Below are 12,289 nucleotides of genomic sequence, written 5' to 3' on the forward strand. Positions count from 1 at the left end.
AACGGTTCTGGAGGTCAGTTTCACGACAATGTGAACGTACATAACATGATTGAACTCTATCCTTAAAAACAGTTGGTAAACTCTACATTATGTGTATTAATCACAACAACAAATAAGCCACCCCTGGGGAGAAGCAAGTCAGCCTAGACCTGGGAAGGAAGGAGAGGTGGGGACTTGGGTTTCAAGAGCCGAACTGATCTGCCGAACATCAATACCGACCCTCTGTTACAAGTGACAGCCTCTGCTCCCTAGGGACTTCAATGCCAGGAGAGCCCTCGAGGCTCTCTAGGGAGCAGAACCACGCCCACGTTCTCGGAAGGACTTTTGATGCTAAGATGCTCAATGGTAAAGTGAAGTTCAGATATGCAGAGAGGGTTACCAGCTGAGAATTAATTTAAAAAGATAAGGTGCCAGCTGTACCCTGGTGTTGACTTCTTTAATCTTCCATTACCGTAGTTCATGAACTGAAGTGTCATGAGTTATATAATTCATGTCAATATTCAAGCCAAGTTCATCTAACAAGGAGCTCTATGTTGAAGTCCGTCCCTGGGGAGTGTGTCCATGGAAAGAGGCTGTGGAGATTCATCTTCCATGTATATGATGTCACCACCGCCTTTTCAGTCTATGAAAACAAAGGAAGTCAAACCTACATGAGTAAAACTCCCAGGGAGCAGGTGGAGCTGCCTGCCAGGTCCAGAGTGAGCAGAGCAAGATGCTCAGGGAGACATGCTCTGTCCCCCACAGCAAGGACAGGCAGGGAACCCCGGGCAGGCCCCTGAGGGAGGGGACACTCGGGCAGGGAGCACCCGGCCCACCTGTCACTTCCCACTGAGGCTATGAAGAGAGGGGAGCTGAGAAGCCCAGCAGCAGAAGCCTTCCAGAATAGCAAAAACTCTGCATCCAAGTAACTGGCTGGAACGTGTCCTCCCACCACCCTCCATGGCTTCCCACAGATGGGGTAAAGCCCTCCAAAGGACAGAGGTTGAGTCATTGGCCCAGGACCCCCACCCTGCAGTCCCCCTGATCACCAGAGGCGAAGGGAGGATTCAATGCCAGGAGCCTGATTACAACCTGGAAGAGTCAGGACAGTGGTCCAGAGGCCCTTATCTTTGGTGGGCACCTGGAATTAGGGTGGTGTGCACTTAACTCCATAGAACCAGGCAGAGAGGGGCCTGGCGCACTTCCAGCCACCAAGAGCCCTCATGCCCCACAGGGAAAAGACTGTGTGGTAGACAGAACAAAGTCCTCCCCAAAGATGCCCATGTCCTAATCCCTGGAACCCAGAGGGATCCTTGTGACCTTACACAGCAAAAGGGACTTTGCAGATGTGATGCAGGCAAGAATCATGAGATGGGGAGGTGAGACTGGGTTGTTCAGGGCTGTCCAGTGTGATCCCAGAGAAGGAAGGAGGCAGGAGAGGCAGAGTTGGAGAAAATGTGGAGTGGAAATCAGAGTGATGCGGTCATGGGCCAAGGAATGAGGGCAGCCTCTGGGAGCTGGAGAAGCAAAGGAACAGATTCTCCAGAGACCTTCCAGAAGGAATGCAAGTCTTCCAGCACCTCAATTCTAGACCCATGGCACCCTCTTTGGACTTTGGGCCTCTAGAACTACAAGGTAATAAATTTATGTTGTTTTAAGCCACAAAGCTTGTGGTGGCCATAGGAAGCCACCTATGTTCCAGTGGCCATAGGAAGACACCTTTGTTCCAGTGGCCATAGGAAGCAATGCACATGGAAGGGCAGCAGCCATGGATGGACAGTGCCCACTGCCAGATTCAGGTGTTAAAGCCTCAACCTCCAGTGTGTTTGTAGATGGGGCCTTTGGAAGTGGTAAGGTTCAGATGAGGCATGGGGTGATGGGATAAGTGTCCTTAGAAGAAGAGACAGAGAGCTCGCCCTTCTGTGGTGTGTGTGTCTCCCCCTCACCACCACCATGGCAGGACACGGCAAGAGGGTGGCTGGCTATATGGAAGCCGGGAAGAAGGTCCTCATCAGAACTTGCCCATGCTAATCTTGAACTTCCAGGCTCCAGAACTGTGAAAAAATATATTCCTGTTGTTTAAGCCACCCATCTATGGTACTTTGCTATGGTAGCCAGGGCTGACTCATCAGGCAATCCTGCTGGAAGCTTTGACGACAGTCGAGGTCCAGGATCCTAACCGGGTGAAGACACCTCAGTGAGTCAAGACCCTTAAAGGCAAAATAGCTCCACGTTCACTGAACTGTGAACAAGGTACCAAGGAGAAATGGGCCCTGTGTTCACAATCAGCTTAGGTGAGTCAGTGAGCACGAGCAAACCACTGAGCTGCTCAGTAAGGTGGAAAAATATACCAAGAGTTTTGCTAAGAAGCTTTCACAAAGTGTCAAGTGGTTTAAGGATGCACGGTGTTATTTTTCTCCTGCCCATTGTCCCTAAAAGACAAGCACTTCCTCTCAGGCTAGTACCCACCTCAACAGACTCAGACAAGCCCAATTCAGATTTGAGAAGCCCAACCCCCTCTGCCCAGCCAGAGTCCACTCCTGTATGCAGGACCCACATAAGGGCCCACTTATGCCAGGCCAGTGGCCACTCCCAAACTGGCCAGATGGAGGGCTGCATCTCCTTAGGGAAGGTCAGCCTGCAGGAGGACTGGAAGGAAATGTAGGAAAAGGGCAGAGATTTGGCAGACGTGGGGATGTGTTGATCAGCTCGTTCCCCGCACCCCCACCACCTCCTCTCCAAGCTCCCCTGGGACAAAGATCAGGCTTCTGCCAAGAGGTTCCTCATGAACGCCGGGGCCAGAATGACCACAGAGGTGGACAGTCCAGGAGCTTCTTGCCCTACGACACAGGGATGGAGGGCGCGGGAGGGGAACAGGCCTAAAACACAAGACAACAATGGCCAGCCACGTCACCAGAAAGAAACCTTTTGATCCCTCCCCCAAGGTCAATGTTTGAAAGACCGGAGCTGTTAAAATATCTTTATTAATAATATATCTTCCCATATTTTCTTTAATCAAGAGCCAATTTATCAAGTGCCAGCAGGGTTTCTTGCTATCGTCAGAGAGCCAGTGTTGCTCCACTGAGTCCAAACCATAGGGTCCCACCGACACCTGAGGACAGCACATCGAGGTAGCACATCAGCCTGATGACACACTGCAAGGAGCCTGAGGAACCGCCCCCAGATCCCTTGATGCTTGGCCGGGAATCCCAGGTAGGAAACACACTGCCTGGCACCTCAGCTGAAAGGAGGGCCTGCCCAGGACATGCCAGGCCCCAGCCCATCCCACCGAAAACTGAACCCAGCCCAGAGCAGTGGCCCATACCTGCAATCCTGGCGGCCTGAGAGGCTGAGGCAAGAGGATCTCGAGTTCAAAGCCAGCCTCAGCAACTTAATAAGGCCTAAAGCAACGAAGCGAGACCCTGTCTCTAAATAAAATATAAAAAAGGGCTAGGGATGTGGCTCAGTGGTTAAGTGCCCCTGAGTTCAATCCCCAGTATCCAAAAGGAAATTATTGAACCCATCAGACCCCACTGTGCCCAAGTGACCACTGCAGCCCCAGCCCAGCCTCAGGTAACTCATACACCCCCACACCAAAAGGTCCACACTTCCTCCTTGACCGACTCCTCCCTGACCCCTGCTCAAGCGCCTCCAGCCTTCTGAAACAGGAGGCATTTTCAGGGCTCTCTGTGACTGACTGCCCTCACAGGGGGTGCCCCAGACACCACTCCAGACACCATTGAACCTGTCGCCATCAGTTATATTTAGCCTACAAGCCGGCACTGAGCCCTGAACAATGGCTTCATGTTTCTGGCCCACAAGTCAAGGCCAGTCACAGGTCAGGTAGAATAGGGGACAGCTGGAAAGCTCTGAGTCTGTCAAAGCCATGGAGCCAAGGACCAAGGCAGACCACGAAGCCCAAGCCCAGGACCCAGAGGAACGAGCAGGCGAGTCTGATAACTCCCCTTCCACCAGCCACACCCACCTGTCTGCTGAGCCCCCTTGGGCTGGAGGGACAAGGCAGGTCCTGTACCCTGAGGCCCAGTTCAGCCTGGCAGGGGAGGCAGGGACAAGGGTTATAAGGAGCACCATGGAGGCTCTGACCGAGGTTCCACCAAGTGCTAAAAGGGCTCAGAGGTTGGAGGTAACCAATGCCTACCACCAGCTGAATGGATAAAGAAAATGAGGTAAACCCCAGCAGTGAAGTATTATTTCACCAGTAAAGAGAAGGACATGTTGACAGATGCTACACCATGGGTGGACCTCAAAAACACTGGAAATAAGCCAGTCACAGATGGGATACCGTATGATGTCCCTGGAATAGGCAAAGTCCCAGGGGGAGCATACAGAACAGGGGTCATGGATGGGGGGAGGACAAGGAGTTGTCATTTAATGGGAGCTGAGGTTTTGTTGGGAAGAGGACGATGTTTTGGGCATAGATCATGGGGATGGTTACACGGCATTGTGAGCATATTTAACATCACCAATTGCATGCATACAAATAGCTAGACTGGCTAATGTTATACATACGTTGCCACAACAAAGGAAGTGTTATAAAGGAAGAGGGGACACAGAGGAAGCAACAATCAGTTCTGTCTCGGGAAGAGGAGACTGAGGGACTTGATGGGAAGGTAGCGTTTTAGGCACAGGGAGAAGCCTTGAGGCAGAGCTAGGGGCCCATCAGTCCCTCCTGCTCTCTCCAGAGAGTTGGGGTAGGGGGAGTGAGCTTTGGGGAGGCGTCTGGGGCTCACCCTCTGCCCAATCACCCTGCTCATCAAGAACATTCTGTGGCTCCCTCTATTACCTATTCCAGACTCCTCGTTCTAGAGCATTCCAAGTTGAGAGCCCATCTACACACACCTCCTTCCCCAGACTCCCAATCTTATGCCTGTAGAGCCACTCCACCCACTGGGAAGTCCCCACCCAGTACCCTGAAACCCACCTCCCTAGAAGCCTCATAAGCAATCTCTTCCTTCTTCCCATTTCTCAGATTTTTCTATAACAAAGAGGCTGTACTAGCCTGGTGAGTGTGAGGACAACCCCGAATCCACCAACAACGATCCATGCAACCAGTTAACCTCTCTGTGCCTCCATTCTCCCAACTATAAAATGGGATAATAACAGCACTCATTGCACAGGATTGTAGCAATCGAAATGAAAAACTGCATGTAAAGCATTTGGCACATAAGTGTATAACAGATGATCATTATTATCATAACAATTACATATTGCATTGGTATTAAATTTAATTTTGAAAATATTTGTGTTAGCTCAAACATTATTTAAATGCCTTATTTGAAAAACAAAAGCCCCTTAATCTCTTGTCTTCTACTTTTCTCTATTTTCCAAATGTCTAATATCTTAGCAAAATTATTGGTATAGTTTTTGAAATAGTTTTTTTTCAATATTTTTTAGTTGTCGATGGACACAATATCTTTACTTATTTATTTTTAATATCTTTACTTATTCATTTTTGCTGAGGATTGAACCCAGTGCCTCACACGTGCCAGGCCAGCGCTTTACCGCTGAGCCACAAACCCAGCCCTTGAAACAGTTTTTTAAAAATCCTCACCTGGGGCTAGGGATATAGCTTAGTTGGGCTCAGTTGGGCTCAGTTGGTAGAGCACTTGCCTTGCAAGCACAAGACCCTGGGTTCAATCCCCAGCTCCACAAAAAAAAAAAAAAAAAAAAAATCAATTCTCACCTCCCCCAAAGTTGTGCATAACTATCCCCTACTACATGCACACCTGACACGCCTCTCGCTCCAGAATCTTCTCCGTGACTCTAACCCCATTTGCTCAGTATGAATTCGTGCAATGCTGCAGGAGAGGCTGTTGTGCCTTGAGCCCTGTGTAACCACATCGGCGTGGGCATTCTCCCAGGATGGCCATGAATGATCACCGCCCCCACGGCTCCTGGGCTCCCTTGGCTGTCCATATTTGTGAAGGCCTATGTGGTACTGTGCCAGCCAGAGACAGAGCTAGAGTCAAAGCCTGCAGCACAGTGCCAGGGCTACATGCAGGACATTCATCCATGCTGGGCTCATCAGCCTGCTCTGGCGCTCTGGCGCATGGAATGTCAATCTCAAGCTGGCCGACCCCTTCCAGGAGGCTCCCGTGCCACCCAGTGGGACACTCGCCTTTTTGCTCCAGCCTTGACAGCAGGCAAGGATTTAATGATTGGAAGGCACTCTGAGAGTCCAAAGTGCTCCATTTTTCCCAAATTGTTCTTTACGAGGCTGCAGGAGGTGAAGAGCCTGCTCTCGGCTTCCTGCTTACTTGGTGTGGCTCTCACGTGGGAACCAGGCCAGGGGCAAGTTGAGGCTCCCTTCACATGCTCTGGAGCAAGGCTTCCCAAAGAGGAGCCAGAGAAAGAGGGGCTTGATGATCCTGCAGTTTTTGGATCCTCCCACACTGACAGAGGATTTCTATGACCTTGACCCTGGGAATCTGCATTTTTATAAGCTCCCCTGAGACAACTCTTTCCCTCTAGTCTGATATGGATGGGTCGGAACCAAGTGTGTGGGTTTGGGGTGGCCAGACCTGGGTTCAAATTTCAACTCTGCTTCTTACTGAGACCTCGGCAAGTCACTTAACACTAGACCCAAAGGTGTTCACTGAAAAAATAAATTTGTAAAGTTTCCCAGTCAGATAGGTTTGAGAGATGGAATGCTCTACACCAACCCTGGGAGCTTTACTGTGCTGGCAAGTATGGTAAAGAGGCTGAAAAGTTCCCCAGGAAGGACCTGTTGTCCCAGCACTTCCCCTGACAGTGTAAGCAGGGAAGCTTCCATCATAATTGACAGGAGCATCTCCAGACTTACTACCTCATGGGGCAAAGCTCATGACATTCCTTCCTGAGAAAAGGGAAGCCTAAGGAGTGATGGATGGCATTCGAAGGGGTCCAGAGGCAGTTCCGGCAGGAAGGAGGCCCTGGCCCAGCAAAGGCCCCATTCCTCACCCACTGTCTCTTGTCTCCAGAGTGGCTGGTTCAGATCCACAGCTCTGCTGCCTGGCCTGGATGCGTCACAATAGCGAGGTCACCTTCCTGCTTGGGGTAATTTTCCTTGGAGGCAAGACGGATCCATTTTTAACAGCTCTTCATTTCAGCAGAGAATGCCCTCCTGCCTCCGATGGGGGCTGGGGGCCAGCCGGGAAGGGAAGCTTTGTTCTTCTGACCAGTGCTGACAGTTTAATTAAACCCAGCTTGAGACAGGGTCGTGGGGGTCAGGCATTCTTCAACAGGCTCAGGCAGAATCTCACAGCCCTGCAGCTCCAACCACCAGGGCCCTGTTAATGAGTTATCGTGGTCCTTACAGCAGGGATATAAATAAGGGGAAATAAATGCCCTGGGCTGCCCTTAATCACCTACCCCCACCCCCTGTAGGCCCAGCAGAGACGCAAAAGGTCGATCTTGTCGGGACTCATATTGGTTTCAAGGCTAAAAGGCAGCCCAGGGGAACTGTTTCCAGAAGCAGCTTCTGGACAAGACAGGAAGGGATGCAACCAGACAGAGGAGGTTGTGAGGCAGCCAGACCTGGGAGGACGGAGAGCTGACACTCACCTGGTCCACCTGAACCCAGCTGAAGACTGGGGTTTGCTCCTCTAAGGAAGTGACCAGGTTTCGAACGTGGCCCTCTAACCCCCAACCTAACCCCTGTGCATGTCTGTGGAAACAACATCACATCCTCTGGGGGTTGTTGGCTGGCAGGCGATGGAGCGGACCCCAAACCCAGGTGGGTGGGAGGTGATGAGGGATGAAGGATGGGTAAGAAGCAGGGAGGGAAAGGAAAGGGTTGCTTGGTGGGAGGGTAGCCGGGTGGGCGGCCGGCAGGTACAGACAAGTGGAGGGGTGGGTAGGTGGGTGGTGGTTTGTTGGATGCAGGGGGGTAGTAGATGGGTGATATGTAAGGATGAACCTCTGCAACAGCAGACCCGATTCAAATCTGGCTTGGTCCCTCGGCTGTGTCACAAACCCTCTGAGCTAGCATTTATTTAGTCTATAAAATGAAGGAAACGCTGCCTCCAGATAGGCTCTGCTGATGAAACCAGATCCTGTCTGCCAGTCGTTCAGCATGAGCCTGGCACAGAAGGACCTTCCGCTTGTCCTATCATTACTACAAGGACTGCAGTTCCTGAAACTTTTCCTGTCTGCCCTGGGACATAGAGGCAAAGAAAGATATCACGGGCAGGCTTGCCTCTGCAGTGGTTAACTCATAGGGAGGAGGTGGGCGTTCTCTTCTAAAGGGGGCGGACCCCCCACAATGGGAGCATCCTCAGGAAGTATAGACTTCACCTGTCACTTCAGGGCACCAAGAAATGTTTCCAAGGCAACATCACCTCCTGGTTCTGTGTCTGCTCTCCCGTACACTGCTCAGCAAAGTAGTACAAAAGCGGATTGATTCCCTTTGCTAACAATGTCCCACACTGAATTCTAGCCTATGGCCTAAGGAGCCCTTTTCCTGGTGGCAGGTCAGCCTCCCTCCAGAGCCTCCTCTGGGTACTTCTGCAGGGCACCCTACACCACCCATGAAAGGAAGCCAGTGCCCCACTGGGGGAAGGTTCCCACACAGCAAGGGATGATTCTCAGTTAGGGGGTGAGATGCTGGTGGAAGCTGCTGCTGCTGTCCACAGGAATGGGGGACACACACTGATGAGGGAATAATGCTCAAGTGTGGGTCACTTGGAGGCTAGGAGTTCGGTTTGCCACCCTGCAAAGCAATGCCAGGGCGGACTTCCTAACACTTCCCTAGTTGGCGCCCCAGCATTCACACCTGACATGAAAGAGGGCTACACTATCTTCAAGCCCCACAGCAGCCCTCCGCGAACAAATCAGCCAACAGGCGACTGCCCCACCTTTGTACTCTGCAGCCGACTGAGTCTTTCTCAGCACACTTGGTCTTGCTCAAGTCCATTTTCATGCTGATTTGGCAAAGCCTCTGCATGAAAGTTCCTAATTTGCTCCAGATGGAAAGGATTAGTAACAGATCCCTCCAAGGCAAAGAGAAGGTCAACAGGTGAGAGACCAGAAATGCTAGGCATTGCCTCCCATCTTATTCCACCTTCTAAGGATTCCTTCCAGCCCTCAGCTCCCAAGGAGGCCCGAGGAGGTCCAGAGGTCCCACAAGCCCCAGCACAGCTCACTAGCCAGGGGCAACCACCTGACCTAAGATGGAACAATCAGATTCTTCCAGAACTCGGAGTTGAAATCCAAGACACTTATCTGAGGGATCTGAAGGCCACAGCTACAGGAAGCAGGAGGGAGTCAGTGCCACTAACCCACATGGTAGGAACTGGGATGTTCTGGTAAGCCCAGGGCACGGCTTTGCAGGGAAGAGTGGGACAATAAGGTGGATATTATGAAAAATTAGAAACATGCTCACATCTCAGTCGCCACAAGGGCCAGCTGAACCGCATCTCCTGTCCCCTGTGAGCCTGCTGGCTGCACCCTTACACCCTGCTCCCACTGCCTCCACCAGCCTGCCAGGGCTTCTCTTTCTGGAACCAAGAGTACCTGACCAATGTACTGAACCAAGTGCTTCTTGGCCAGACCAATGGGGGGACTTAAGGGAGAAGTTAGATGCTCAGGTCCAGAGAACAGGGGTAGAGATGAGATAAGGAATATTGGCAAACAAATCTTTAAACACTAGCTCCTCTGTCCTTCCCTATGACCACTTCCAAGGTGAAGAACTCAGTGAGTCCACACATCAGGGACAAGGAACCACAGCAATAAAAGGTTTGTTCAGTTGTTTCCCCAAGAAACTGCCATTTGCGAGATGGCCCAAGCCTGAGAGGCGCCAGGCGGTACCAGCCTCCATCATGAACTCCAGTCCTGGGTTGACGCGGCAGGGGTGTGGGGCGCACGATCCTCCCCAGAGTCCTCCTGGCTTGCACACCTTGTTTACAGAGAGATTAGGAAATGTCCAGAGGCTGGGGTGTCGCTCAGCGTGGTAGAGTGTGTGCTTAGCATGTGTGCGGCCCCTGGGTTCAATCCTCAGCACCAAAATAAAGAGAAAGAAAAGCAAGAGAAGAGTTCAAGAAAAGAGTCTCCTGTCGCCCTGGTCCAGCTATGACCCGCATATGAAGCATCTCTTGCCAAGAGCAAAACATGGAGGAAGAAGCAGTAAGCACTGGGGGAAAGTTCTGGCTCCAGAGCCTGCACATGTCCTCAAAGGTCCAGGTGAGAACGTGCAGTGTGTCTGGGAGGCCACTGGTTTGCCTGGCTCCTAGCCCAGGAGAGTGCCAAGAACAGATGTCACACAGACTCCTGTCCTCTCCAAAGGCTCCTCAAGCCATTCAATCCTTGAATAGATTTCCCGTGCCAGCCATTGGGTATAGAATCTGATTCTGCAACAGTTGCTAAAGCAAAGAAGTCCTGTGCTCTAGAATTCCCTTGAAACATGAAACCGTGAAGAACGTAGGCCGAGGAGTCCAAAGGGGCTTCACGTTGACTCTGAGGAAGTCACGTACCTTTCCAACCTTGTCCCAGCAGCAGGAGACACCGCCTGCTTCATGGTCACGCACATCAGGCTGTGCACAGGAGCACCGACGCCCCCCGGGCTCATCACTCACCCCAGGTATCAGGGACATGAGCGACACCCAGTCAGGCCCCCAGCACTCAGCCCTGGCTGCCCCCCGCCACCAAGCCCCACCTTTCAGTCTTACCTGCATCACCTGGAGCCTCTCTCTCCACCGGGGTGCTGTCCTAGAGCTCCTTCAGGGAGAAAGCAGCCCCCATCTCTCACCCAGTGCCCTACCGGGCAAGCAGAAGGTCCCAGACAATGGTTCTAAAGGTTGCTAGTGACAATAATTAAGGGAACTCTAACACCTCCCAACTCAAAACTCAAAAACCTAACAGTCCTTCGAAAAACTCATAAACTTCCATGGCTGTTCTAAGTAATAACAGAGAGCAAAGTTAAGAAAAACATGTCTTTAGAAAGCAGACTTAGGGCTCAAAGTTAAGAATTACTTTTTTTTTTTCTTTGTAGTGCTGATTATCAAAGCCAGGGCGCCACACACACGAGGCATGCACACCACCTCTGAGCTATATCCCAGCCTAAGAAGAATTTTCTGATATGCATATCTGTCCAATAATGGAATTCATTGCCTGGGAAGGTGGTGAACACCCCATCTCTAGAGGTAGCCAAGCACAGGCTGCAGGCCATATGCTAAGGAGCTGCAGAGGATGCTTCTTAGTAAACCTCCAAGGTCCTGCCCAGCCCAAGAGTCCACAAAATGAAATCCATGGTAGAACAATTCCAGACACATCTGGGAAATCACAGATCAGAAGAATTAGCAACTACCCTTTAAACCCGAAAGCAGCACATTGACCACAAATAAAAATATGGCTTACACCCTGGTTGATAAGTTGTACCCTAAAAGGAGCAGAAAACAAACTAGTCCAAGAAGGGCTTATTGCTGAAAGAATCAATATCCAACCAAAGGCGCAAGACCCCAGGCAGTGAGATATGCGTAAGAAGGGCCCCTGCGCGGGCGGGTGGCGGGGTCACAGCATGCCACCCCAGCTCTCCTGCCCCTGCACTGCTGGTGGCAGCACACAGAACAGATGAACTGGGTTCTTCCAAGTGCTTGCCACGGAGAAGCGCCCCACGCGGCACCTGGCCTGGTCTTTGATGGCCTAACCCCTCCCTGCCCAGGTGAGGAGCAGCAGGAGAAGTCAGGGGAAGATCCAGGTCCCACTGACCACAGGGTGGGGAGAAGACCACAGGCAGAACATTCTGGCCACAGAGCATCACTCACAGTCGGGACAGGGCCTGGTTATTCTGGAACAGCAGTTCTGGCAATGTGTGCAGCTGGTTCCGATTCAGTCGTCTGAAAAAAGAAAACAGAAGAGTCGGAAGTCACCTAGATGTCCAGGAAATCCAAAGGACTTCTCAGAAAGCACCTGACTCAGAGTCACAAGAGCCCAGATTCAAGTCCTAGCAGGGTCAGTGTGTGAGCCCAGGTAAATCACCTTTTGAGGGTTGGTTCCATCTGTGAAGTGGGAATCCCACCATCCTACACTTGGAGGGCAAGAATGATCTCTGAAAGTCACTTACCAATTCAGCTTGGCTCCCTACCCCTCACCATCACCCTGCTCGTCTGCAAGAGCCTCTGTGACAGGGAAGACACTGATACCAGTACCATCTCAGCCCGAGACCTGGATCCCTGACTAGCCAAGAAACTTGAGATTTGCCCTAATGTGGTAGATGGCCAAGCAGCCCTGATTCCAAATTGTTTGTGGCTAAGCAATGGTTTAATGTTTTTTATTGTTTACTTTGGGTCTTTTTTCAAAATGAACTTGATCTTTT

At 51.3% G+C, this 12,289-nt stretch overlaps 1 protein-coding gene across 1 annotated transcript in view; it reads right to left on the reverse strand.

Annotated features, from left to right (window-relative positions):
• Positions 1-12,289, reverse strand: part of Slit1 (slit guidance ligand 1) — a 153,676-nt gene that overhangs the window by 114,500 nt on the left and 26,887 nt on the right. Inside the window, exon 4 of the mRNA XM_047552921.1 lies at positions 11,739-11,810. Within this exon, the coding sequence (XP_047408877.1) occupies positions 11,739-11,810 (72 nt within the window). The remainder of the gene's footprint in view (positions 1-11,738; positions 11,811-12,289) is intronic.

The sequence above is a fragment of the Sciurus carolinensis genome, chromosome 5 (genome assembly GCF_902686445.1).
Source record: "Sciurus carolinensis chromosome 5, mSciCar1.2, whole genome shotgun sequence".
In the NCBI taxonomy this organism is placed as follows: domain Eukaryota; kingdom Metazoa; phylum Chordata; class Mammalia; order Rodentia; family Sciuridae; genus Sciurus; species Sciurus carolinensis.